The 26,450-nt window shown below is 44.6% G+C and overlaps 1 protein-coding gene across 3 annotated transcripts in view; it reads right to left on the reverse strand.

The window, feature by feature from the left end:
• Positions 1-26,450, reverse strand: part of LOC149364089 (uncharacterized) — a 37,438-nt gene that overhangs the window by 5,092 nt on the left and 5,896 nt on the right. Inside the window, exons 1-2 of one of the 3 annotated variants that reach the window (XM_089574099.1) lie at positions 13,097-13,384; positions 26-88 (exon numbers count right to left, since the gene is read on the reverse strand). In XM_089574099.1, coding sequence (XP_089430225.1) covers positions 26-88; positions 13,097-13,384 — 351 coding nt within the window. Of the gene's footprint in view, positions 1-25; positions 89-13,096; positions 13,385-26,450 lie in introns of those variants that run through there. The other 2 variants (XR_016289143.1, XR_016289142.1) reach the window with 2 other exon arrangements.

Genomic DNA, 26,450 nt, shown 5'->3' on the forward strand with positions numbered 1-26,450 from the left:
AAGCATATAGAATTCGGTAGCTTACTCTTGGAGCGTCCGTACAGATCCAAGTTCCGTGTGGAGAAAGGCAGAGCCAAAGTCCATGCATCTGTGGAAATAAACAGCTGTTACAAGAGTGCAAGCATACAGAATTCGAGAGTTTACTCTTGGAGCATCCGAACAGGCACATACAGTCTTTGTCAAAAGTTCGGAGCCCACCGTGAAGTGTTGCGGAGCGGCTGCGAGGCCGATAGTCGGCGCTCCTGTCAGCCAAGCGCGCTTGCTCCGAGTATTGAGAGTGAGAGAAACAGCCTCTTTTTTTCGCGTGGATAGGATAGAAAATCAGGATTTTCTATGGACATAAAGGACTTATATTATGTCATCCCTCATGATGACTTGGTCAACTGCATCAAGGACTGTATAGACCAGCATGGAGCTGTAAAATTTCAGAATGCGAGTTGCATCTCAACTGCCGTCTTCCTTGAACTACTGTACCTACTTGAGATCGACCTTCGTGGAATGGAACGGTTCGCTTTTCATTCAAAAGAATGCCATTTGTATCGGTTCATCCATTGCACCTATCCTCAGTGATCTTTACTTAGCCATGCAAGACGGCGCTAAACAGATCCCTTCAGGGCAGCAATGTGAAGAAAATCTTTAGATTCGTGGATGATTACCTTGTGTTGTTACAGTGCGAGCAGCACGCCCTCCCTTCTGAAGCTTCGGAAGTTCTTAGTAAATTTTCAAGCATTCTGAGCCCATCAATTGTACCTCATGAACTACCAAGCAACGGCTTCTTACGGTTTTTAGAATTAGGAATATATTTTAACCACAATCACGTCTGCTGGGCCTTTGAGCCTCGAGTCAACAAACCTCTTCTTCCTTTTGACTCAGCGCGTTCGAACCTAGTTAAGCGCAGCATCATCAATTCATGCTTTAACAATGCATTAAAGAAATCCTGCAACCACAAACTGGAAGACAGCTTTTTAGCTCAAACGCGCCGATTACAGCAGGCTGGTTACCCGCTGAACCTCTTATCCTCAGCGGCTGAGGCCTTGTTGAGAGTCAAAAAAAAAGAATAAGAGATAAGGATAAGATTGCAATCATTCCCTACGCACATGGGACTAAACTTAAGAACGATAGGAAAAAGAGTACGAATAGATGTTTTATTTTCAGCTCCGGATCGCTTGTCAAGCCTCTGCAAGTGTGTTAATCAAATGGGTCGTGAGCACACAGCCTGCACCATAAATCATCGCGTCCGGTTCGTTTCCTGTGCTCAGGGCGTTGTGTATTCTATCCCCTTGTCTTGCGGCCATGCATACGTAGGCCAAACTGGCAGATGCCTTAATGAGAGATTGTCCGAGCATAATTACTATGTGACAACGACTCTCAGGCCATCTGGGCATTCACTGCAGAGATTGTAAATGTGCCCCTGAGCTAGGTAACACGAGCGTGCTGCGCAGGTGCGATGACTAAACCACTCGTGAAATCATTGAAGCCGTAAAAATCGCGCATCTGAAAGAAAGTTCTGTCAGCACCCCCTCCATAGCCCTTATAGATAAAGAATTGCAGTTCTTATCGGTAGCTGGATGATCGGAGTTCTGTGTGATTTCTGGTGGCGATGACTGTTTACCTGACTGAGTTGCCTTTATTTTTTTTTTGACACTGCTGTGTATTTACCGAAGCGTCTGGAAAAATAAACCTCCAGTTGTAAGTCAGCGCTGTGTGCGTTCGTCTACTTTCTTGCCCGTGTGTAGCTTGCGCTGTTCTTTGTACTTCGCAGAAATTGTCGGCATTCTTTCACTATTAGTAAGTATGAGGACTTGTGTTCATGTAACTTTGCGATGAACTTTGTGATAGTTTGATCGCATTTACACTATGGCTGCTGGAGCTTTTGATCTTGAGCTGTGGCAGCTGATGTGGTTCTGGCGTTATTTGGAGGGTATGCTATATTTTGTATTTCGTTTTTTGTATTTTGTGGTGCTCAATCGGTGTTCGGATAGGATAAATGATGAGGATTTAAATATTCGTCCAATGTCTGGTTCTTTTCATTGCTGTATTATGTGGAAACACATTTGTCTTGTAATCTAAGCCAGTTTTTAATACTCTGCAGTTTAAAATAAAAATATGAAATATGAACACACTTAGCGGAGACAACATATGCTCAGAAGAATAAAGGCTATGTTAACCACTTGTGTTAGAGAAATGGAACAGAAAAAGCAAAGATAGCTTCATAAGTCGCATTGAAGCTGGACTTTCTTCAAGAAGAAATCAGCTGCCTCAAATAAGAGCAAATCTATTTTTGATTGCAGCGTTTGAAGTTTCAGTATATAGTTTTTTGCTGTGAATAGATCATGTCTACTGTCCATTACCATTGGCCGCTGTGTTTTCCCGCCTCTTCAGTGGTCAAAGGATTTTGACTTAAATAGTGGGGAAACCATGGAAAAGTCAGGGAACTGGAAGGAAGTAGCTTGCTTGACACCCTGGTTTAGTGGCGGGTCATGCATGGTGTTTGTTCTTATCGTGTCAGTAAACATGACTGGAATCATGGTGTAAGTGTACAAGCCTTTGCAACCAGAGTGCTTCATTTTTGCAGCCAAAGTTTTGAGCACACTAAGTCAATGAGGCTTGTTCACGTTAGCAGTCATTTTGTGAGTTCTGTCAAAAATAATCTTTAGCTCCAACATTTTTTTGAATTGCATTCATCTGCTAAGTCTTAGTTAGTTAGTTAGTTATATTGATTTTTTTGGCGCAAAAGCAACTGAGGCTATGCTGCGCCAAACACAAGGTTAGAGTTTTTGTTAATGGTGAAGCTTTTTAAAAATACTTAGAGTTTGTTTAAAACGTTGGCTTCCTTGAGAAACCTAAAAATACATGAAATGTCAACCAGTGCTCGATCACCTAAGAGTAGCATGGGGTGTAATGGGATGCTTTCCCTGTAAAATGTTGTGAAATATTTCTTTCTTAGTTCTTCTAATTTTATTCATGAAATTAAAATTTGGTTCACTGTGAGTTCAGCACCACACATTTCACAGAGGTTTGTTTTGTTTGGCTAGCAGAAAGTTGTGCGTGAGGTGGGTGTGTCCAATGCGGAGCCGACATAAAATAACTTCGGTAAAACGTTCTTGATGCCTACATGATTGCCATTCCCCTAAAATTGGTTTCACAGAATGTAATTTGTTGTTTATGTGATCTTGCCATGCGGCCTGCCACTTATTTCTGAGTTTACTGTTGATAAACTTTAAGCAATCCCTATGCGGTATGCTCACTTGTTTTATTTGGCCATTCCGGGCTTGTGCAGCGCATACATCTGCTTTTTCATTACCTAGGATTCCAACATGGCTAGGAACCCAGCAGAATTTAATGTTATGTTTTTGTTTTGTGATTTTAACGATGTTATGTATGATGTTACCTATTATGGGTTGAGCAGCATTTCTGGAGTGCAGTGCTTTGAGCATACTCAGGGAATCGGTGCAAATGATGCTATTTTTGATATTCTCTCTTACTATTTTTTCCACAGCTACAAAGATGGCATAACACTCAGCAGTAAAAACCGATGCGAATTCTGGTAGTCGCATTATCTGTTTGTTTTTTCCTTGGATTACAGCACTTCCAACGTGACTTTGTTTTTGAGCCATCGGTATAAAATTCAATGTAAGTGTCATACTTTTCTTGTAGTGCAAAGAATTCCTGTAATATGTACTCATTTGGCGTTTGCTTTTTATCTAAATGTGTCATTGTGAGGTCACATACTGAAGGCAGGCTGTACCATGGGGGTAAATATTCATTCCTTTGTGCAATATTCCGTAGGGCATCTAGTACTGTTAGCTCTTCACATTTATCTTCAAAGCGCAGCAGTAATGGTCTGATAGAATGTGGTTTGTTGATGAATAATCTTTTAGATGGGCACTTGGTGACAACTGGATGGCAGAGATGTTTCGTAAGAGAACGGATTTTTAAGACATATGAGCATGTAAGGGCGATTCTTCGATCCTCAAGAGCGGCTTCATTAGTTTCAACGTAAAGGCTAACTACTGGTGATGTTCTGTATGCTCCAGATGATAGGCGCAGACCAAGATTATGAATGGGGTCTAATCTTTTTAAGTAGGATGCTCTTGCCGAACCATATACTATGCACCCGTAGTCCAGCTTGGAGCGCACCAGAGAGCGATATATTTGTAAAAGGCTTGCTCTATCGGACCCCCACCGCTTCCGTGAGAGAACTTTTAAGATATTGAGGGCTTGAGAAGCTTTCTTTTTAAGGTTGTTAATATGTGGTAGAAATGTGAGTTTCTTGTCGAAAGTTACGCCTAAAAATTTGTGTTCTAGTTTAATTCGTAGCGCAGTGTGATTCAAGTATAGATTGGGATCGACCTGTAGGCCTCGTCGCAATGAAAAAAGAACAGCTACTGTTTCTTGAGGAGAAAATTTAAACCCGTTATGTCTGCCCAAGCACCTAGTTTATTTAGTGTGATTTGTATTTGTCTCTCACAGGTTGATATGCTAGAGGACGTGCATGCTATTTGTAGGTCATCTACATAGACTGAATACATTATGGACTTGGGTATTACTTTAGCTAAGGAATTCATTTTTACTATGAAGAGTGTCGTGCTTAGAATGCACCCCTGGGGTACGCCGTTCTCTTGGGTGAAAGTCATGGAGAGAGTTGCTCCTAGGCGGACTCGGAATGTGCGGTTAGCCAGGAAGTCGTTCAAGCAGTTCAACATCCTGCCGCGGATACCTAGCTCTGCTAGGTCACGGAGGATGCCGAACTTCCACGTAGTATCGTAGGCCTTCTCCAAGTCGAAGAAGACCCCAATACAGTGCTGCTTGTGGATGAACGCCTCCCGGATGGTGTTTTCTAGACGGACAAGGTGATCTGTGGTCGAGCATCCTTTTTTGAACCCACATTGGTGTGTATCTAATAGTTGCCGAGATTCAAGTATGAAGGTCAATCTAATGTTTATTACACTTTCAAAAGATTTAGCAATGCAGCTGGTGAGGGCTATTGGTCTGTAACTGCTAGGACTTGTTGGTGGTTTTCCGGGTTTGAGAAAAGGTATTATGACTGCTTTTTTCCACTCGTCAGGTATATTTCCAGTTATCCAGATTTTATTAAAGAATTTTAACAGTGCCTCTACAGCAGCCTCGGAGAGATGTGCAAGCATAGCGTAATGCACGTTGTCTGGTCCCGGTGCTGTCTTTTTGCCAGAAGATAGTACCTTATTTAATTCTTGTAGTGTGAGAGGCTGGTTATAATCCTCATGAACACCTGCTCCAGATGGAAATTTTTGTTTTTCAGCTATTGCTTTGTGTTTCTGAAATGTTTTTGTGTAGTTGGATGAGCTTGAGATCTCAGCAAAATGCTCGCCCAGTATGTTGGCCTGTTCTTCTAAAGATGTTTGTGTCCCGGGTGCCGTCAAGAGAGGAAGTGTGAAAGGGGTATGGTCGCCAGTAAATTTACGAACTTTTTCCCACATTTTCTTTGATGTTATTGAACTATTTATTGAGGAGACATATTTCTTCCAAGAGGTTTTCTCTGCATTTCTTCGCACATACCGCGCTCTGGCTTTTGCCTTCTTAAAGGTGAGTAGGTTCTCTGCAGTGGGATATCGACGCAGAGCGCTCCAGGCTTTCTTTTGTTGTTTTTTTGCTAATGTGCATTCTTTTGTCCACCACACTTTGTGTTTCTTTTGTGCAAGTCCTGTTGTTTGTGGTATAGCGAGTGTTGCGGCCGATATTATGCATTCAGTAAACTTCTCATTAATTTCATCTGTGCTAAGGTCGTCACAAAATTCCTTTTCCAGAGTGGCACTTTTTGTAAAAAGTGACCAGTCGGCGAGCTGAATTTTCCGGCGCCGTGGCCTTGTGGGGATGATTGGAGTGGACGATGAGAGCCTGATGACGGTAGGTAAGTGATCGCTGCCCATGGGGTCATTTAAAACATCCCATTTAAAATCGTTAAAAAGTAATGGTGATGCGAAAGCTAAATCGATAGAGCTCATTTTGGCTGAGCTTGGACAGCAATATGTGGCTTTTCCCGTATTTAAAAGACAGACATTATTCGAAAATATAAAATCTTCGATTGTTTGGCCTCTAGAGTCACAGCGTTCGCTTCCCCAAAACGGAGAGTGAGCGTTAAAATCGCCAACTACCAGAAATGGCTCCGGCAGTTCATCGATCAGGCCTTCTAGATCTTGGCATGTTAATGTGATGTGTGGGGGAAGATATACAGAACATATATTCGTCAGCAAGTACGTTACAATATTGTTACGGTTTTGTAGCTGATGACGCTAACCGCAACCGCCTCAAGTTTTGTTTTCAGTTTGATTTCTTGAGCCGGGACGCCGCTTTGGATGATGATTGCGACGCCTCCCGAGAGTCTATTTGCATGTTCGCGATCACGCCTAAAAGTTGTATAATGTTTTAAGATATTTGAATGTTGTGGACCAAGATTGGTCTCCTGGAGACATAGGGCTAGAGGCATCACTGACCCTAGAATATGAGTTATATCACTGTAGTTCCTCAACATTCCTCTACAGTTATTGTATTATGAAAGCCATCTTAGTTTTGTGTTTGTACTGATTGAAAAGCTAGATCAAGTTGTTTATGGCCCCGTGACTCGGGGCCTGTCTTTTTTTGACCGATCCAGGGAGCTCCGCCGACCATCCGACGTGGACGGCGAGGGGCTGCCCGGGGTCGTGTCCATCGCCTCTGTAGAGGCACTGGACGACCGTGCAGGAGGCACATTGATTTTTGAGTTAGACCTCGACCTGTGGGAAGAGGTCTTTGGGCCCGCCGACCCGGGGGTCTGCGTCCCCTCCTTTGGGGTAGGCGGAGTAGCGTGAGCTACTCCACCAGACGGCGCGGATGACCCCGCCCCAGGCTCACTACGTGTGACCTGGACAGGTGCCGAAGCCTGGTGTGGTGCGCCGCGCCCACGCACCACATCGGCGAAGTTTGTTTTTGCAGTGAAGGAGAATTTGTTTGTTTGAGAGTATTGCCTTCTTGCTTCTTTGAAAGAAATGTTTTGCGTAGTCTTGAGAGTAATGATTTCTTTCTCTTTCTTCCAGGACGGACAAGCCCTGGAGTAGGCAGCATGGTCGCCTTCACAGTTTGCACACCGTGGGTTAGCAACACATTCTTCGGATTGGTGGTCCTTCGAAGAGCATTTTGCGCAAGTTTTGCGGCCGCGACAACTCTGAGCCGTGGCCAAATCTCTGGCAGTTGAAACATCTGCGTGGGTTGGTTTATGGGGTTTAACGTCCCAAAGCAACTAAGGCTATGAGAGACACCGTAGTGGAGGGCTCCGGAAATTTCGACCACCTGGGGTTCTTTAACGTGCACTGACAACGCACAGTACACGGGCCTCTAGAATTTCTCCTCCAAAGAAATTCTAGCCGCCGCGGCCGGGATCGAACCCGCGTCTTTCGGGTTAGCAGCCGAGCACCATAACCGCTTAGCCACCGCGGCGGCTCTGCGTGGGTTGGGAATATACGGTCTTACATTTATTTTCAGGTAGCCTACTTCAATGGATTCGGGTAATGTGCTCATGTTGAATGTCAAGATCAGGTGTTTGGTGTCCACTTCTTTGCCATCCTTCCGGATCTTGATCCGGTGGACATCTGTAACTTCTTGGTCAGTAAGTCCTTCGAGCATTTCCTTTTCAGAAAGGTGGACAAAATCTATTTCAGAGATGACGCCTCGTACAGTATTCAGAGACCGATGTGGGGTCACAGAGACAGGGATGTCCCCAATGGATACAATTGTTGCAACTTTTGAGTGTTGTGTGCTGTCGCGCAGTTCAAGAAGTAAGTCGCCACTGGCCATTTTTGACACCTTGTAGCCAAGGCCTAAGGCATCTGTCAAGCGTTTTGAGACTTGGAATGGGGATATTATCCTTGCTTGCGTTTCTTCTGCTTTGCTATGGATGACGTGAAATTTTGGAAATGATACTTTTCTTTTTTGAAAAAAGTCGTCTGCTTCGGTCCGCCCTCTCTTGAGAGAGCGATCAAGTTTTGAAAGGGGGGGGGGCATAAAAAATTGAGGTTTTTCGGTCATGGTGCCAGCCACCCACCATGGAGCCCAACAGGGGGACGCGACAGGAACTTGAAAGCAAGTCCTGCCCACGCCAGCTGTACACCTTAACTATAACCTAATATGACTCAACTCAGGGTAGTTGGTCACACACGGTTAACCCTCGCCGCCAGGAAAAAGAGGAAAAAACGAAGAAGAGAGGAGGAGACAGGAGAGTTGTAAGAAAGGGATAGGAAAGTGAAAGATAGAGGGGAGGATAGGAAAAGGCGACTGCCGATTTCCCCCGGTCGGGTCAGGCCGGAGGTGCCGTCTACAGGAAGCTGGGGCCAAAGTGGTGTGTTGCCTCCGCCGAGGGGCCTTAAGGGTCCAAACGCTCGGCATCGGCTCAACCACCAGGATCCCCTTTTCCCCGGACACGGCGATGCCACGCACGGCTAAGCGCGGATGCTCGGGTCCGTGGTGACGCATTGTTCACCATCATCCCCCTGCGGGGATGTCCCTGCGGATGCTCGGGTTAACCCCGTGGTGTCGCCACTCACCAACGTCTGCATGCTGCAGACGCCTCCCTGCGGGGAATCTGCTAAGTCTTGTCTATATAACTCACAATGGGGTTATTAAATAGAGCAGTGAAATTTTTGTATGGTTTGCTCTCGCTACTGACTGCGAGAGAAGGCTGTGGCTAAAGGTACGCAGGATGAACCAGGTGAATTTCCTCCCCTTAGTACGTCGGATAGACTCAGCATTTTTTTTTTTCCAAATACGTCGGACAAATCTGACAATGTTTTCCAAAGTTCGGCCATTTGATTCTTGCTCGGCAGTCTGCTCGATTTACTCTCATTGTGCTCCTTTGAATTCTATCAGGATTAGTCCTTGGGCTCAAGAATGTTTACTCACTGCCCGGAATGGGCCAATTGGTGTTCGGCGCACATACTCTGAGAGCTCCATGCAATGATCTGCTTGATCGCATGACAAACATCATGTTCTCCGCTTTATTTATTTATTTATTTATTTATTTATTTATTCAAAATACCTTACAGGGCCCAGAAGGGCATTGAGTAAGGGGGGCAAAAACAATGGATTAAGCAAGTAGTAAGAATAAATTAAAAACAACGCGTGATACAATGCAAAAATTAAACACAATTATAAATATACAGGGCAAAACGTACTAAAAGACATACATCACCGCGAGCAACAAAAATTAAATTAGTAGCAAGAATGCATCGCATGTGCCCAATACACATCAAAAGAAAAAGCAGTAGCCATAAAAAAAAACATACAAATGGTTGAAATTGCACAAGAAACCAAAACTTTGTAAAATACCAACGAGAAGAAAAGGGAACCAAGGACACAGAACAACCTGAAACAAGACACTATGTCGTTAAAGAAAATGTTTGTGCAGTTGGTCTTGAAATGATTGGTGGTTGCCGATAGATGCGATACAGTTGGGAAGATCATTCCAAAGAATAATGGCACGTGGAAGTGCAGATGAATTGAATGCTAAGGTTCTTCCGTAAATGCGTTTAATGCTATACTGATTATGTAGGCGGCGTGAAATGCGTGAAGGCTCTTCGAGGGGCAAGGGAGATGGCCTGGTGCTATGACGATATTTATGAAGTAAGCATAAAAGAGCGATGGAGCGACGAATATGTAATGGTTCGAGGGAGATATCAAGTTTGATCTTAGTGATACTGGACTGGGGGTGGTACTTTTGTGTGATGAAACGAGCGGCTCTATTTTGTACGGATTCAAGCATGTTGATCAGGTAATTTTGATAAGGGGACCACATAGGTGAGGCAAATTCTAGTTGAGGCCGCACGATTGTTAAGTAAGCGACTTTTCTCACGTTATTAGGGGCGTTTCGCAAGTTCCGGCGCAGGTACCCGAGTGATCTTGAAGCTTTGGCACAGATGGATTGAATGTGTGTGGCCCATGAAAGATTATCCGTGAGGTGAATACCTAGATACTTATAAGATGATGCCCGAGACACTGCGGTACCTTCAATGGAGTACGAGAAATTAGAATTAGTACGCTTGCGGGTGAAAGAGATGACCTTGCATTTCGATGAGTTGAGCATCATTTGCCATTTACTACACCAATTTGAAATTAAGTTCAGGTCAGTTTGGAGGGCAAGGTGATCATGCATAGAATTAATGGGCCGGTAAATGATGCAGTCGTCAGCAAAGAGTCGTATAGAAGAAGATATGTCTGTTGGCAAGTCGTTAATGTATATTCGAAACAATAAGGGGCCAAGAACACTGCCTTGGGGTACGCCAGACTCTACATCACTGAGTGGGGAGGTGAAATTGTTAACTGTAGTGAACTGCTGGCGAAATGAAAGAAAGTTACGTAGCCATGACAGTGTTAAAGAATCTAGGCACAGAGCAGACAATTTTGAGAACAAGCGGGAATGTGCAACACGGTCGAAGGCTTTAGCAAAATCTAAAAAGATACAGTCAGTTTGAAGGTTAGCATCCATGTTGAAATGCAAGTCAGTCGTAAATTCTAGCAGTTGGGTGTCACAAGAAAAACCTTTCCGGAAGCCGTGCTGATTAGGAAAAAAGAAAGAATTAAGTTCCAGATGGCAGTAAATGTGGGAAGCGATAACATGCTCGAGTAATTTACAGCAAATGCAGGTTAGCGAAATGGGGCGGTAGTTATCCGGTGAATTTCTGTTTCCACTTTTGAACACCGGAACGATCTTAGCAATTTTCCAATCTGTAGGAAGTAAACCGGATGATAATGATTGTTGATAGATGAGGCGTAGAATTTCACTGGAGATCGATACGGTGTTTTTCAATATTTTAGAATTTATGTTGTCAACACCTGCTGATGAGGAAACCTTAAGATTTGCAATGAGACGAGCGATACCTTCAGCGTTAATGGTAATAGGGGCCATGAATTGGTAATCATGATCAGGAACAATGGGTATGTTGGAATGATCTTCCCGAGTGAACACTGACGCAAAGTATTTGTTAAATGCTTGGGGACATTCACTCTCCGAATGCTGCACGTGATCGTCGTTGCATAATGGAAATTGGTTGTTAGTACTGTCGGGAGATATCACGCGCCAGAACTTTTTGGGATTAGATTTTAGGAGGGCGGGTAGGTCATGGGAAAAATATTTTTTCTTTGATGCTCGGAGGGCCGAACAGTAAGATTTCAGACAATCGTTGTATTTTTTCCAAGCATCCGATGTAGATACCAACCGAGCCTTTCTGTACAAACGCTTTTTTTTGTTTCGATGACGACGGAGAGATCTAGTGAACCATGGATTAGATTTGTCGTTTGAAACTGAAACCAAGGGAACATATTTGTAAACTAGATTGGACATCATGATCTTATAAAGTACCCATTTCTGATCGACGGACCTGTCCGCAAATGAGGGCAAGAACGTTTGAATAAAAAAATCGTTAAGTGCAATATTCATATCTCTATAATTAGCTCTATTGTAATCGCGAATTTTCCTGGATGTAAGACCTTGAAACGCTAATGGGACATTAAGTTGTAAATGAATGAGCTTATGGTCACTAAAACCGTCAAGGAGCAATACTTCGTTAATCGTTTCGGGCGCATTGCAGAAAGCTAAATCTAAAATGTTTGAACCGCGAGTAGGTTGGTTAATCACCTGAAAGAAATTAAAATCTAACATAATGTTGATAAGTTCTGTTGAGGCGCGGCAAGATGACGACAAATGTTACCAATCTATCTGCGGAAAATTGAAGTCACCAACCAGGTAAATGAGTTCAGTTGGGCATATTTGCATAGCTGAATTAATATTGCTATGGAGTTTAGAAACGAATGAATGATCTGAATCAGGTGGACGGTAGCAAACACCAACCAGTACCTTCACCGATGCCAAAGTACAAGCAGCCCAGACTATTTCAAGTGAAGACCCGGTGTTAATGAGGAATGAATTTAATCCTTTTTTGATGGCGATAAGGACACCACCACCTTTTCTACCGGAACGGTCACAGCGATATACGTTGTAGTTATCTTTACTGGGAAAAATTTCGCTATCCGCTACATCAGGGTGCAACCAAGTTTCTGTTAGTGCCACAATATCATCGTCAGAATCATCCAGAAAAGACCACACCTCTTCACGCTTAGGCAGTAGGCTTCGGATGTTAGTAAATAATAACGATAACTGTGGACTGGAGCCACAAGACCCAGGCAGAGCCTTAGTGGGATGGCTGTTGCTGAGCTATCTGGTTGATAGAATGACAGAATTGGTCGCGCTATCATATACGTAGGTATTTTTGCCAATGCGAAGCTTATCGACGACCAGTTTGCCCTTCTTATCCTGGAGCTTGGCGAACTCGAGTAGCTTTTGCCGTGCTTGCCTGGTTAGCAAAGAAAAATCCTCTCGAATTGAATGATTCGAGCCTTTTAGCTTATACGCTGATGAAAGAATCCGCTGTTTGTCCTTGAAAAAAGTTAGTTTCGTGATAATGGGCCTATGCTTGTCGACAGCGAACCTTCCCGACCGATGTACACGCTCAAACTGGGAGTTTGTGACAGTAATTCCCAGTTTTTCGTGGCAGAAGGTAATTATTTTCTGTTCCGAATCGTCCCAGCTTTCGTTCTCATCGTCTGTGAGCCCAAAGAACAACAAATTGGACCGCCGCAGCCTGTTTTCAGCATCAATACACCTCTCTGTAACTTGGGCCAGTTTTTCAGTAATGTTATGCAGACCGGGATCGAGAGTGCTGGCGTCAGGTTGGCTAAGTGGTACAGCTTTGGCGTCCAGTGCTGTAACTCTGTCAGAAAGCTGTTTAATCATCACATCTGTAGCATCCTGTTTTTCTTTAACACCCTTAAGCTCGTTCAATATTTCCGTTTGACCAGACTCGAGCCTCTGCATAGTTTCCAAAATCGAGGAAAGCAGGTCCTCAGGAGAAGGACCTGGGTTTGATTCAACGTCACCGGCAAGTACGATCAACAAGGACAGGGCAAGTGACCAACATTGCGACACTGGGAGTAAAAAACGCTTCACTTTGGCGCGGAACTCTGTTGGGCACGACACCGCTAGCAGACAGTAATCATCACTCTTGGCACAAGTAGCACCGTTGAGGTAACTAACCTGCACAATCAGGACCGGTAAGTTGTGCATGGCTGACGCGGTGTCGAGCCCAATTCCGCGCGCAGCTCTGTCGCCGTTATATACCGGGCTGGCTGTGACGTGGTCCGTTGTCGACGATGGATGTTGCCAGATGAAAGTGTCGGTGGCATCCAAAAACAGCGAAGGCGGCAGTGAACCAAGAACGGGCGGCAGCGATGCTCTAAGACCAGCCTCGCGGTAGATGGCCGGCCAGCAAGCGACGCCACAGATGAAAGCACCCTGCACAATCAGGACCGGTAAGTTGTGCATGGCTGACGCGGTGTCGAGCCCCTACCATACCGTTCACCACATGTCGTTTGACATGTGCTCGTTTGGTTAGGGTGTGTGAACTGCAAAATTATTCCTGGCTATTTCCATGCAGCATGGTGCACGTGTGCTTTTCTGTCGTGCACCGAAGTCCGCTTTGTGAACTTGGTTTGTTTACTTGCGACGATCCGCTGTCCCTCAGTCGAAGCTGAGTGCGCGTGCGGGATCGGTGCTCCAAATACACGTGTGGTATGTGTCATTGGATGAGAGTGGTGCTGGTGGTGAAAAACTTTAATCAAAGAGAGCTTGAGGGTTAAAAGAGAAAAAAAATAACCCTGCTGCATGGTCGGTATCCTTAGTCCGGGACACCGCATGACGAGGCCCCGTCTCGCGCCCGCTTGACCAGAGCCCTTTGGGACTCCAGTGTGGAGCAGTTGAGGAGGGCAGTCTCCCATGCCTCTCGGGTGGGGGTGGGGGAGGGGGGAAGGTGAGGATTCTGAGTGCATGCCCACACCATGTGAAAGATATCGCATGATATCTTTCACATGATATCTTTATCATGATATCATGATATTGCATGATAAAGATGAGAGGGGCCCATTGGCTCACGCTAAGCTTGAACCACTCAATATGTGCAAATTTCTGCCTGAAATACCAAGCAGCGAGCCAGTCACTTTTCTTGTATTCCCCTCAGAAATGTCAATGATGGCCCGGAAGTGGTCTGTACATGCTTCCTGCTCTGTGGTTGCTCCTCCACAATGTTCATGTGTACTGTGGTGGAGTATCTCTGTGTCACCTAGGTCAACGCTGTAAATAAATTCCCCATGCTATTGCTTTTGCATGGCTGTGAGGCATAATATAAATATTTTGAAGATGAATATTATATCCGGTGATACCCGCCGCGGTGGCTCAGTGGTTAGTGCGCTCGGCTGCTGACCCGAAAGACGCGGGTTCGATCCCGACTGCGGCGGCCGAATTTCGATGGAGGCGAAATTCTAGAGGCCCGTGTACTGTGCGATGTCAGTGCACGTTAAAGAACCCCAGGTGGTCGAAATTTCCAGAGCCTTTCACTACGGCGTCTCTCACAGCCTGAGTCGCTTTGGGATGTTAAACCCCAAGAAGCCAATAAACCAAACCATACATGGTGATAAAAAAGAGCTAGCATTATGTTTCTTATGTAATACGGATAGGTGCATCTAGGGATATGCGTGCTGTGCAAAGCATAGGCGCTCGATCTAGCAAGCATTCTGCTGGTGATAACTTGCTTAAATTACGAGCAGAGGTGACAGATTACAAGACCAGTGTGAAAGCACCAAGCTGCTGGCGCACGCCGCGTAGCTTGCTGCTTACATGTGTGAACTGGCGCGAGCGATGGTAGTGCTATATGCACGTGCAACCGGGTGTGAAGACAAATATCAGATTTTTTGGGAGAGCTGGGCGTGTTTTACTTCATCTGAATGACAGCCGGCGATATAAGAATGGGAAAACTTCCCTTTGAAGCTTGTCGAAAGTCACAATATGTGGCATGCAACTTGCAAATGCTTCGCAGAGAAGAGTGTTGCACGCAGCAGTAGTGCACTGGCTGGCAGCATCCACTATCATGTTGGACGAGATTTAGCCATGGGCTGGCAGCTACATTCGCCGTACGCTCAGTGAGAATGAACAGTCTGTCAGGTGTATATTTAGACACTTTAGCAAAAGAAAAGCGGAAATTAGAAAAGTGTAGAGTTTAGCTAGGATTGTGTTGGATACATTGTGCTGTGGGAAGGATGAAAGAAGAAAAAGATGGAGAAAATTCTTTTTACGCTATATGATATATGCAGATGCCTCCAGAGATCCAGAAAAGAGGGAAGTGTGCTAGGTATGCGTCAAATGCCTCATAAACAATGGCCGAGGGCAGATCTCTGAATGACATGCAACTTTTCATTTCCAGCAGTTTGTAGCTTTCATGCCAGTGTCCTTGCATGGAGTGAAGGACCCCATATTAACTAAGTAATCAGTGATGACAGTTACCAAACAGTGCTTTGCCAGTAGCTTCCCTGTGTGCACAGGCATATACGGTAGCAGAACAGTCCCTCAGAATGCACAGTGATTCACCAGTACCACCTCAAGATGTGTCCCAGCCTCCGTACTTTCTTAATTTTCTCCTTTCAGTAAGTAACCCCTGCAACATTGCAACATTGCCAGGTAATTTTGGCAGTATCACGTTGCCTCAGGGACGACCTTACCGCACCTTGTGTGAGCCTTTGCTGACGCCCATACTTGCAAAGCCTCTCATTTCATTTTGTTTATATTACCATTTTTTACATTGCAATTTTTTTTGTATTTTTCAGAGGGAAGCCCAATTGTAAAACAAAATTGTGCCTTACAGTACATTACCGCAAGCTGTGCCCTTAGATGGCTGTAGTCTGAAGGGATACTGCAAACCAATAGCGGCAACCGGAAGTCGCCACCACAGTGCCACCGAAGGTCACGGACCACCAACTTTGCAAGCAGATAGTACGGTTTAAATACAGAAAAGCAAAGAGGCTTGCCACTGAAAGATGAGTTCAGTTACATGAACTGAAAATGCTGACACCGTCAGTTCCTCTTCTAAAAGTGCATGCATAAGCAAAGCATAGATATTATGTGTCTGATTAAAATTTCTTTAATAAATCAACCAGTCCAAGGGACACAAATAGAAGGGGCATGAAGGCGAGACAAGTAGTATAGTTATTCAAAGAGAAGTGGCAGCAACAAGATCCCAGTAATGAAGGGACCGATAAAGTGCTTATTTGGTAAGAAACAGTCGCTAAGAGTGAGCTCCCGACTTATCCAAGAGAGTCAATTGCTGCTGTTGCAGTGCCCCAGAAGCACTTGCATTTGCGTTACGGGGAAAAAAATAAACAATACTTATTAGATGGCGCAGCATGATGCACTTTTCAAGGTATCTTTGCCACCATAGTAAACATTCCTTTTCCAGTACTCATGAAATTGCTAGCCAGAAGGGAGGCATCAGAGACAAAAAAGCACTCACTTCAGTCATTTCATTTTCTGTGAAATGCTTGATCACATTCTTCACCATCAGGTGAAATATTTTATTCTAATTTGTTCTGCTGCAGTACTGATCTGCCACATCTGGCACACACCTAAATGCTCTTTCATGACTGTCATATTAACCACGAAGCTCAGGTAATCGCAGAAAGTTTTCATTGCTTACAGTGAAAAGCTAGAGGAACACTTTTTGTTGGGCAAAGAGCTGCACAGAAGGAGGCAACGTGGATGCTGAACTGCCAACTTTTATATCAGAAGAAACGGGGACAGCTATTTGTACACCTTCCTAGCTGTCTGATACACGACGGAAAAAGCTAGGCAAGGTACATTTGATATGAAAGCTTGTATCACGGAACACCAAAGTAAAACAAACATACGACAAGCAGATTTTTTTTAGGCGGAAAAGACAGGGAATGGGCCGGCAAGAATTTGCGTATCTATCTATGAAGCAGCAAAAAACCAAAGGTTGCGAAGAATGGCCAACAAGAAACATGCCAAAAACCGCGATGAAAACAAGTGAAAAAATAAGACATGCTCTTGAAGGTTACAAGTGACAGAAGAGATAAAGAGCTCAGAGGGCACCAAGTAACAGGCCAAAAAGCTAAAAAGTTAAAAGTGATAAAAGTTGACAATGAGGAAAAGACGAAGTGTAAAACCAGGAGCAAGTGGTGAAGGCAAAAAATAAAAAAATACTGGTGAAGGCCCAGGATACACATGATCAGACAAGTGTTGTGTAGCTAAAACCAGGCATTGCATGACAGGTAGGCTAGTTCTTTTTCTGATAATGAGTAATGCTGCCATCTTGGCATTCACTGTCGGAACTAAAATTTTGGAAACAGGACGTTTAGCCGAATTTCAAAGAATGGAAGTAATAGCGAAGAACAAAAACTCACTGGCTTTTGAAATCATCAATGCAGGCAAGATATTGGCAATGAAGAACCAGTGCACAAGGAAACCTTCAGTTTCATTATTTGAAAAAGTAGCAGCCTATTTGTCATGCAATACCAGATTTTAGATATGAGACACATGTTTGACCATGTGACCCTCGGCCTTCAGTCGTATTTTTTATTTTTTGCCTTCACCACTTTCTTCTGGTTTTACATTTGGTCTTTGACCTCATTGTCACTTTTGCGACTTTAATCTATTTAGCCTTTTGCCCTGTTATTCATTGGCCTGTGACGTTTTTATCTCGTTTATTGGTTTTAGCTATCAAGACCATGTCTTGTACACTTGTTTCCACCCTGGTTTCTTCCATGTTCTTTGTTGGCCATTCTTCTAACTTTGCTTTTCTGTTGTCTCCTAGAAAGAGCTGTGCAGATCCTTACTGGCTTATTCTCTGTTTTTTCAGACTAAAGAAAACCACTTGTCATTGTTTCGGGGTATCTCCTGATATGGTTTCATCTTTGTTTGCCATGTGTGCTGACAGGAAACTGTACAAAAGTTGATCATTCAGTGCTTCAGTCCATGTGGTCCTCCTTCTGTGTAGTCTGTTGTCATTTTTTTTTTTGCCCTGGTTCCTCACAGATTGCAAAAAGCCAGTCTGAACATCCATGAAATACTAAGCTTTTTATCTTGATCAGGAGCTCTAAGACATTCTTGAAGAGTTTCTTCGCTTGAGCCATGATGAGTTCATGCTCCTTGTCAATGCATTTGCTATGCTTCATTCTTAGACTTGCCTCTGTGCAAGTTTGATATGGTGCGAAGTGATTTGTCAAATATTCGAGGGTTCTAAGAATCTGTGCCATGTGCATCCAGTTATTTTATCCAGTTGCCGCTGGTGATTACATGGGATCCCTGTCAAAGAGCTTGCAGCAGAAACAGAATACTCTGTCTTAATATGTTAAATATGCAGCGTCCACTGAAGACTTCTTGAGGTGTCTTTGAGAAACCTTGTTTAGGATATATGGTAATGCTCACCTAGGAGAAATTAGGAGAAATTGATTAAAAGGAAAGTATTCCCGCTGGAAAATACCAAATAACAGCCATGTTGAACCTCATTTCTTAGATGAAAAATGTCCAAGAAATACATGGTTCTAATGTACCCCACCCCCCTCCTTCAAATCTCCCCCCCCCCCCCTTTCAGTTGCACCCATGAATCTGCCCCTGCAATAACATCACTAAAATGTCTTGAATGGTTGTAATATTGGGTCACGGACGGGACCGGCCGGATTTACTTTGGTGTTATCGTAGTGTTCGTGGTCACAGTCAACATGTGTTACGTTGGTGTACATATCCGTGAAGCAGCAGAGAAGTGGTATCCAGATTTTTTAGTTGTGCGTTAGTTTCCTAGAACCATGATTGGTTTGGTTTTATGGGGTTTAACGTCCCAAAGCGACTAAGGCTATGACAGACGCCGTAGTGGAGGGCTCCGGAAATTTCAACCACCTGGGGTTCTTCAACGTGCACTGACATCGCACAGTACACGGGCCTCTAAAATTTCTCCTCCAAAGAAATTCAACCACCACGGCCGGGATCGAACCCGCGTCTTTCGGGTCAGCAGCCGAGCACCATAACCACTTAACGACCGCGGCGGCTTCCTAGAACCATGAGTACACTCCACCGGTCCCACTTTTCATGCAATCTCTCTTCTCTGGGTCGCTGTGTTTGACAAAACTGGCTTTCGCAGGGCATGCCCACTTTTGAAACCATTATTTAGCTCACGAAGCTGATTTTTAGTCTTCCCTGCTCCACTCTTAATAGGGCCTACAAAAAAGCCAGCATAAGAAAATTTTGATAGCGTTAAATTGGGTGACAGGAGAATTGAAACCTTTTTCCAGTTGGATTTGTAGAAAATGGTACAAGCTGATATTGGTGAAAACAGCGCGAAAGAAGAAGCCCGAAGGCGAAACGAGGAAGTGACAGGAAAGAGCGCTGACTGACAACTGAATTTATTGAGCGAGACTCGCGCAATATATAGGAAGGCAGTGCCAAAGATAGTCAGATGCAGTCAACGTCACATGGTGCAAAGAGCCATAAAAGCGATAAAAACAAAACAAGGTGAAAAAGCTAACATTGAACTGAATATCAAAAGGGATGGTAACAAAATGAAAACTACACTCAATGACTATACACAGTTAATGTCACATGGTGTAAAGAGCCATAAAAGCGATAAAAACATAACAGGGTGAAAAGGCTAAAAGTCAGCAGAATCTCAAGGGGATGGTAACAAAAAAAATACATGATGACTTAAACAGTTAATGCCACAAGGTGTAAAGAGCCATAAAAACCGATAAAACATCCATAGCAGGTAACAAGGGTAAAACCGATAAAAAATGACGAAATGGAATTGTGGAAAGAATAAAAACTAACTGAATGTAACAACGTATGGCTAAAACATGCACAGACCTTAACAATAAAACGATGAAACAGTGACACTCAACGATTGAAACACGCGTAGTCAACAATAAAAATTTAGCAATGTTGTTCCAAAAAGGCAAGTTCACTCCTGTACAATGATTTTGACGCGTCACTGACACATTCCAAGCCCTTTCTTTTTATAAAGAAAGCCTCCTTCAACTCCCGGGCTACGCTGTCTCTACTCCTATCAAGAACAATAGTGTCGCGTAATCGAGGCATGCATTTACAATCTTTGCAATGAAGCGCTAGATTAGAGCCAGTGCCTTTTTCAAGTGAGCGCTCATGTTCCCTTAAACGTTCGTTCAGGCACCTTCCGGTTTGACCAATATAAACTTTGTCGCATGTAAGCGGAATCTGGTAAATCACACCTTCCCTACACCTGACGAACATGTTGGCATGCTTTACGCCACAGGTTTGCTGTCTTGGCTTTTCATTATTTATCCTGTGACACAACGTAGCTAGCTTGCAAGGGGCAGAAAAGACTACGGGAATCTCATATTTATTTGCAACCTTTTTCAAATTATGTGCTACCCGGTGGGAATACGGGATAACGGCAGGCCTCACCCTCCTATTGCTTTCCTGAGTAACGTTTTTCTTCTTGCCTTTAACTTTCTGAAGCAGAGCTTCAGTCACTGCCGAAATCACAGTTTGCTAAAAACCTGCCCGTATTAACCGTGCGGTCTGCAGTTGAAAGCTCTCTTGCATGCAATGCTCGCATGATTTTGTTAGTGCAGATCCTAATCCTGATGTGGCTATGGCTCTTTTAACTGTTTTTGAGTGAGCTGACTCGTAGGACAACAGCTCTTTTTGACTTCGAGGCTTGTACATCCAACAGAATCTATCTCGTTCCAAGGAGAGTTCCAAGTCCAAAAACTGTAACTTGTTGTTTTGTGGAAATTCACAAGTGAATTCCAAACCCTGGCTCAGTTCATTAAATGCATCTAGAATTTCATTTACAGTGGCTGTGTAAGCTGGTGCGTCTTGCTTGGTTAATACAACTAAAAAATCGTCGACATACCTGAAAACCTTTAATACTTTGCTCTTGTCGAACCTATCGTCCAGAACTTTGTCAACTGCTGCGAGAAAAATATTACTCAACACTAGGTTCCTGTGTAGCGCCAGTGTTGAGTAATATTTTTCTCGCAGCAGTTGACAAAGATCTGGACGATAAGTTCGACAAGAGCAAAGTATTAAAGGTTTTCAGGTATGTCGACGATTTTTTAGTTGTATTAACCAAGCAAGACGCACCAGCTTACACAGCCACTGTAAATGAAATTCTAGATGCATTTAATGAACTGAGCCATGGTTTGGAATTCACTTGTGAATTTCCACAAAACAACAAGTTAGTTTTTGGACTTGGAACTCTCCTTGGAACGAGATAGATTCTGTTGGATGTACAAGCCTCGAAGTCAAAAAGAGCTGTTGTCCTACGAGTCAGCTCACTCAAAAACAGTTAAAAGAGCCATAGCCACATCAGGATTAGGATCTGCACTAACAAAATCATGCGAGCATTGCATGCAAGAGAGCTTTCAACTGCAGACCGCACGGTTAATACAGGCAGGTTTTCCGCAGACTGATTTCGGCAGTGACTGAAGCTCTGCTTCAGAAAGTTAAAGGCAAGAAGAAAAACGTTACTCAGGAAAGCAATAGGAGGGTGAGGCCTGCCGTTATCCCGTATTCCCACCGGGTAGCACATAATTTGAAAAAGGTTGCAAATAAATATGAGATTCCCGTAGTCTTTTCTGCCCCTTGCAAGCTAGCTACGTTGTGTCACAGGATAAATAATGAAAAGCCAAGACAGCAAACCTGTGGCGTAAAGCATGCCAACATGTTCGTCAGGTGTAGGGAAGGTGTGATTTACCAGATTCCGCTTACATGCGACAAAGTTTATATTGGTCAAACCGGAAGGTGCCTGAACGAACGTTTAAGGGAACATGAGCGCTCACTTGAAAAAGGCACTGGCTCTAATCTAGCGCTTCATTGCAAAGATTGTAAATGCATGCCTCGATTACGCGACACTATTGTTCTTGATAGGAGTAGAGACAGCGTAGCCCGGGAGTTGAAGGAGGCTTTCTTTATAAAAAGAAAGGGCTTGGAATGTGTCAGTGACGCGTCAAAATCATTGTACAGGAGTGAACTTGCCTTTTTGGAACAACATTGCTAAATTTTTATTGTTGACTACGCGTGTTTCAATCGTTGAGTGTCACTGTTTCATCGTTTTATTGTTAAGGTCTGTGCATGTTTTAGCCATACGTTGTTACATTCAGTTAGTTTTTATTCTTTCCACAATTCCATTTCGTCATTTTTTATCGGTTTTACCCTTGTTACCTGCTATGGATGTTTTATCGGTTTTTATGGCTCTTTACACCTTGTGACATTAACTGTTTAAGTCATCATGTATTTTTTTGTTACCATCCCCTTGAGATTCTGCTGACTTTTAGCCTTTTCACCCTGTTATGTTTTTATCGCTTTTATGGCTCTTTACACCATGTGACATTAACTGTGTATAGTCATTGAGTGTAGTTTTCATTTTGTTACCATCCCTTTTGATATTCAGTTCACTGTTAGCTTTTTCACCTTTTGTTTTTATCGCTTTTATGGCTCTTTGCACCATGTGACGTTGACTGCATCTGACTATCTTTGGCACTGCCTTCCTATATATTGCGCGAGTTTTGCTCAATAAATTCAGTTGTCAGTCAGCGCTCTTTCCTGTCACTTCCTCGTTTCGCCTTCGGGCTTCTTCTTTCGCGCTGTTTTCACCAATATCAGAACGGACCAACTAGCCCAGCAAAAAGTTCTGCTAAATGGTACAAGCATTATATTTATCATCACGGGTTCCTTCTGTTCCTAATACCAGTGCCTTGGCTGCAGACTGGTGTGAAGAAGGTCTGGCGTGCCACTTTTCTGCATACACATGCGCAAAAGTTGAGTGGGGCAAAACAGCTATTGTCGACATGAGCGGAACTTACTCAGGTTAAACAGCAGGCCGTGCAGAGTTAGCCAGGCTAGATCAGGTTAGTTTTAACCTACTACGATAATTCATCTTGTTCGTGTACTTTAAAAAGAGCTTTTTCCATCGTCTCTGCTTTTCCTTGAAAACTGTCACAGTGCACCAGCAATTTTAGCACTTTGGCATTCTTTTTCTTTCAGGACATGTTTCTGATTCTCCAGCAAACGTTCCTGTCCCCTACACCTACTCAAATTTACGCACTTGTGACCGTCGATGTTCGCAAGGCCTTTGACGGTGTTTGCCACGATCACATCCTTTCTCAACTCGCCTCTTTGGATTGTGGCTCCCGCATGTACTCCTATATCCGCTCATTCCTCTCTAAACGTGTGGCTCGCTTTCGAGTACATACCCACTTGTCTAACCCACACCACCTCACCCGTGGCACTCCTCAAGGTGCTGTTCTCTCTCCTACCGTTTTCAATCTCGCTATGGCCCCTCTCGCCTCCCAGCTAGCTGAAATTCCCGACCTGCATCATATATTTTACGCCGATGACATCACTCTGGTGTTCACCTGGCTCTCCCGGTCACGTACAGGACACCCTGCAACGTGGCCTAGATCTCATCGACTCCTTTCTCACCACCGCTGGCCTCTCTCCTGCTCCTGAGAAATCCGAGCTTCTCCTTCTCAACCATTCCTCCTACCAGCGCTCACACAACCACTTCGTCTCTCTCCACCTTTCTGGCTCTCCCATTCCTGTCGTCACACAGTGCAAAGTTCTTGGCTTGCCTTTGCATGCGGCTAAGAATGTGCAATCCCTTCACCGCGCTGTCACCACCTGCCACTCTGTAACTCACCTCCTGCAGCGCGTGGTCACTCGACGCTCAGGTCTCCACGAGGCTCACGCGTGCCGAGTTGCCCACGCGCTGGCCCTCAACAAGGTCTTGTACTTTGCACCCTACGCTTCCTTCACTCAGACTCAACTTAACGCTCTCGAGACTGCCCTTGTGGGCCTCTACAAGGCAGCTCTCAACCTCCCTATCACTACCTCTACCACTAAGCTCTTTGCCACAGGCCTCTTCCATCCTCTTCGTTCTCTTCTCAGTCTCCATCGTGACTCGCAGCTTGCCCGGCTTTCCCTTACCCGTCAGTGTCAGTGGTTATTGACTCAAGCGGGTATCTCGCCCATTCCAGTCTCCCCGTTTACCTCTCCTATTCCCACCCCCGCCCCCAATCTTCGTATCCTTCCCCTCCCGACCAACATGTCCCCCGTCCTGCACGCCGGACGTCGTCATGCGGCTGCACAGCACCATTCCCCTCTCTTTGATAACCAGGGTCTAGCTTACACGGATGCCTCCTTCGTGGCTCCTCGAGGTTCCTGCGGCTACGCCCTGTACCATCCACACCTCCCTGCTCCTGAAAACCACACAGCGGGCCGTATCTACACCCTCCAGACGCATTGTCCCTCGAGGTCCTCGCCATTGCGCATGCCCTCCAGTCATTTTCCCTCCTTCCCTCTCTCCAAGAGTACACAGTCTATTCGGACTCACAAGCCGCTATACACCACATACAGAAACGCACCCTGACCCCTTCTCTCCAACAGGAGGTCGAACGAGCGGTCTCCGCACTGCAGCCTTCCATCGTTTTCCTCCGCTGGGTCCCTGGGCATTCAGGGATTGACGGCAATGCGCTGGCCCATCAGCTCGCCTGCGACACACTTTTCCGGGCACCGTTGATCCCCTGGCCCAAGCCCTCGGAGGACGGTGGGAGACTCACCCTTCACCGCACCATAAAAGAGGTCTACCTTGAGCTCCGCCTCGACAAACGCCTTTACCCTCCCCCTCATCCATCACTCACGGTGCCGGAGTCTCGCCTTCTTCGGCACATTCAGATGAATGCAGTTATCACCCCGTCCCGCCTTTTCCTCTATCGCTATCGATCGGACCCTTCCTGTCCCAACTGCCCCTGTATCTATGCGGACCTGGTCCATTGCCTCTTCTATTGCCCGGCTGCTCAGCAGTCGGGTTCCTTCCCCCCACCCTCTCTATCCATCACCACCTGGCTCGACTGGCTTGGCGCTGAAGGGGAAGAAGAACAGCGGCTTCTGGTCGCCCAGGCGGTCGAAATGCTCGGCCTGTAAATTATGGTCGATTAAAAGTCTTTTACTACTACTACTACTACTACTACTAAATTGTCTTGCTTAGAACTGCACATAAGGCAAGACAGCTTGTTAGGAGAGTTCATTTGCACAGTCCATGGCTACAATGCAAGAGGCAGTACAGGTGGTTGAGTAGAAGCAAATGAATTTCAAAATAAAACCAAACCATGCCGACATAATGCCAGCACAGCAAATCAAATCTTTCTAAGTTGCCCGAACACTGCACAAACTTTTTGTCTACATCTATGCACATAGCAACAATAGTAGCACTACAACCATTCTGTACAAAATCATTCAAATTTTCTGTGGCCATTTTCTCTTGGCATTCAGTATTGAAAACATTTTTTTGTCCAAGACAAGTATTTCTTATGAACGAGTAACTATGGGCTCACAGTCCAAAATCCTGTGAGTCTCAAAGATGATGATTAGCAAAAAGCGCAGTCTACATTTAGGTCTGCAATTAACGCCTAAAATCAAGCAGTGTCGCTCTGCAGCGGCAACCGATGGGTGCCTAAAAGAACTAGCTATAAAGAAATTCTCGCAGAGCAGAGCATGCAAAAGGGAGAGAAACGGTGCACACATTATTTCCTACCACCATTAAAGGCAATACAGTTTGACACAGTCAGATGTGTTCCGATTTAGATAATGCACAGGGCGTGCTGAAGGCAGTTTTAAGTTCAAAGATGGAAAGAACCTGCACAACTCAGACGGGACAAAGGCTAAGCAGTGAACTGACAAAGCTCTCTAAGCACAACTGTCCTCCCCTACCCCTTTCCCTTCTGCCGCAGCAGAGCTTACAGGTGGAAAGAATGTCATTTAGATGGTCCTGCCCGCAACAAACGACGCCTGAAACTATGCCGCGTCTGTAAGGTGCATGCACCCTTTGCAACCCTCTACAGCAGCGAGTTATGCACTCATTTGGGCATGCTTCAGGCCTACATATTCTCTCCCTCATTTTGAAGAGCTTTGGAAATGTCTCTTTTGAAGGTCAAGGGACAGAATGAGGGCGGGTAGAGGATGGCAGGATGTACCATGACACCCACACGGCAACTCAGCATTCCCATCTTGGTGACGCCTTGTGCGATTGCACCAGTCACCCTCTCCTAAGGCTGGCATTGCTCCCACTTATCGGAGACAGGTTCACTGCTAATGGGAAGTTTGGGTTTTTTCTCTTTTGTATTTTGATTTGCATTCTTTAGAGCATGAACGGTTCGGCAATGCTTTATATTGTGACTATAGCTGGGTACAACTGAAGAATAGTTAGTTATATGGGGTTTTACGGCGCATAAGCAACTATGGCTATCATGCGCCAAACACAAGGTTAGATGATGTTATGTCAAGTGTGTAAGGTTACATTATAATAGATTTAAAACATTGGCTTTCTTTAAAAACTTACAAACAAGCAAAAACTCGACGAGTGTTTGCTCGCCTAAAAGCAATGCGGGATGAAATGGAATGTGTTCATTGTAAAATACCGTAAAAATTTTTTTTCTAAGTTCTTCGAGATGCGAACAGGAAATTAAAATGTGATTTACTGTGAGCTCCTCACAACACATTTCACACACAGGTTCGT

The sequence above is a fragment of the Amblyomma mixtum genome, chromosome 2, assembly GCF_055824585.1.
Source record: "Amblyomma mixtum isolate Tamu chromosome 2, ASM5582458v1, whole genome shotgun sequence".
In the NCBI taxonomy this organism is placed as follows: Eukaryota; Metazoa; Arthropoda; class Arachnida; order Ixodida; family Ixodidae; genus Amblyomma; species Amblyomma mixtum.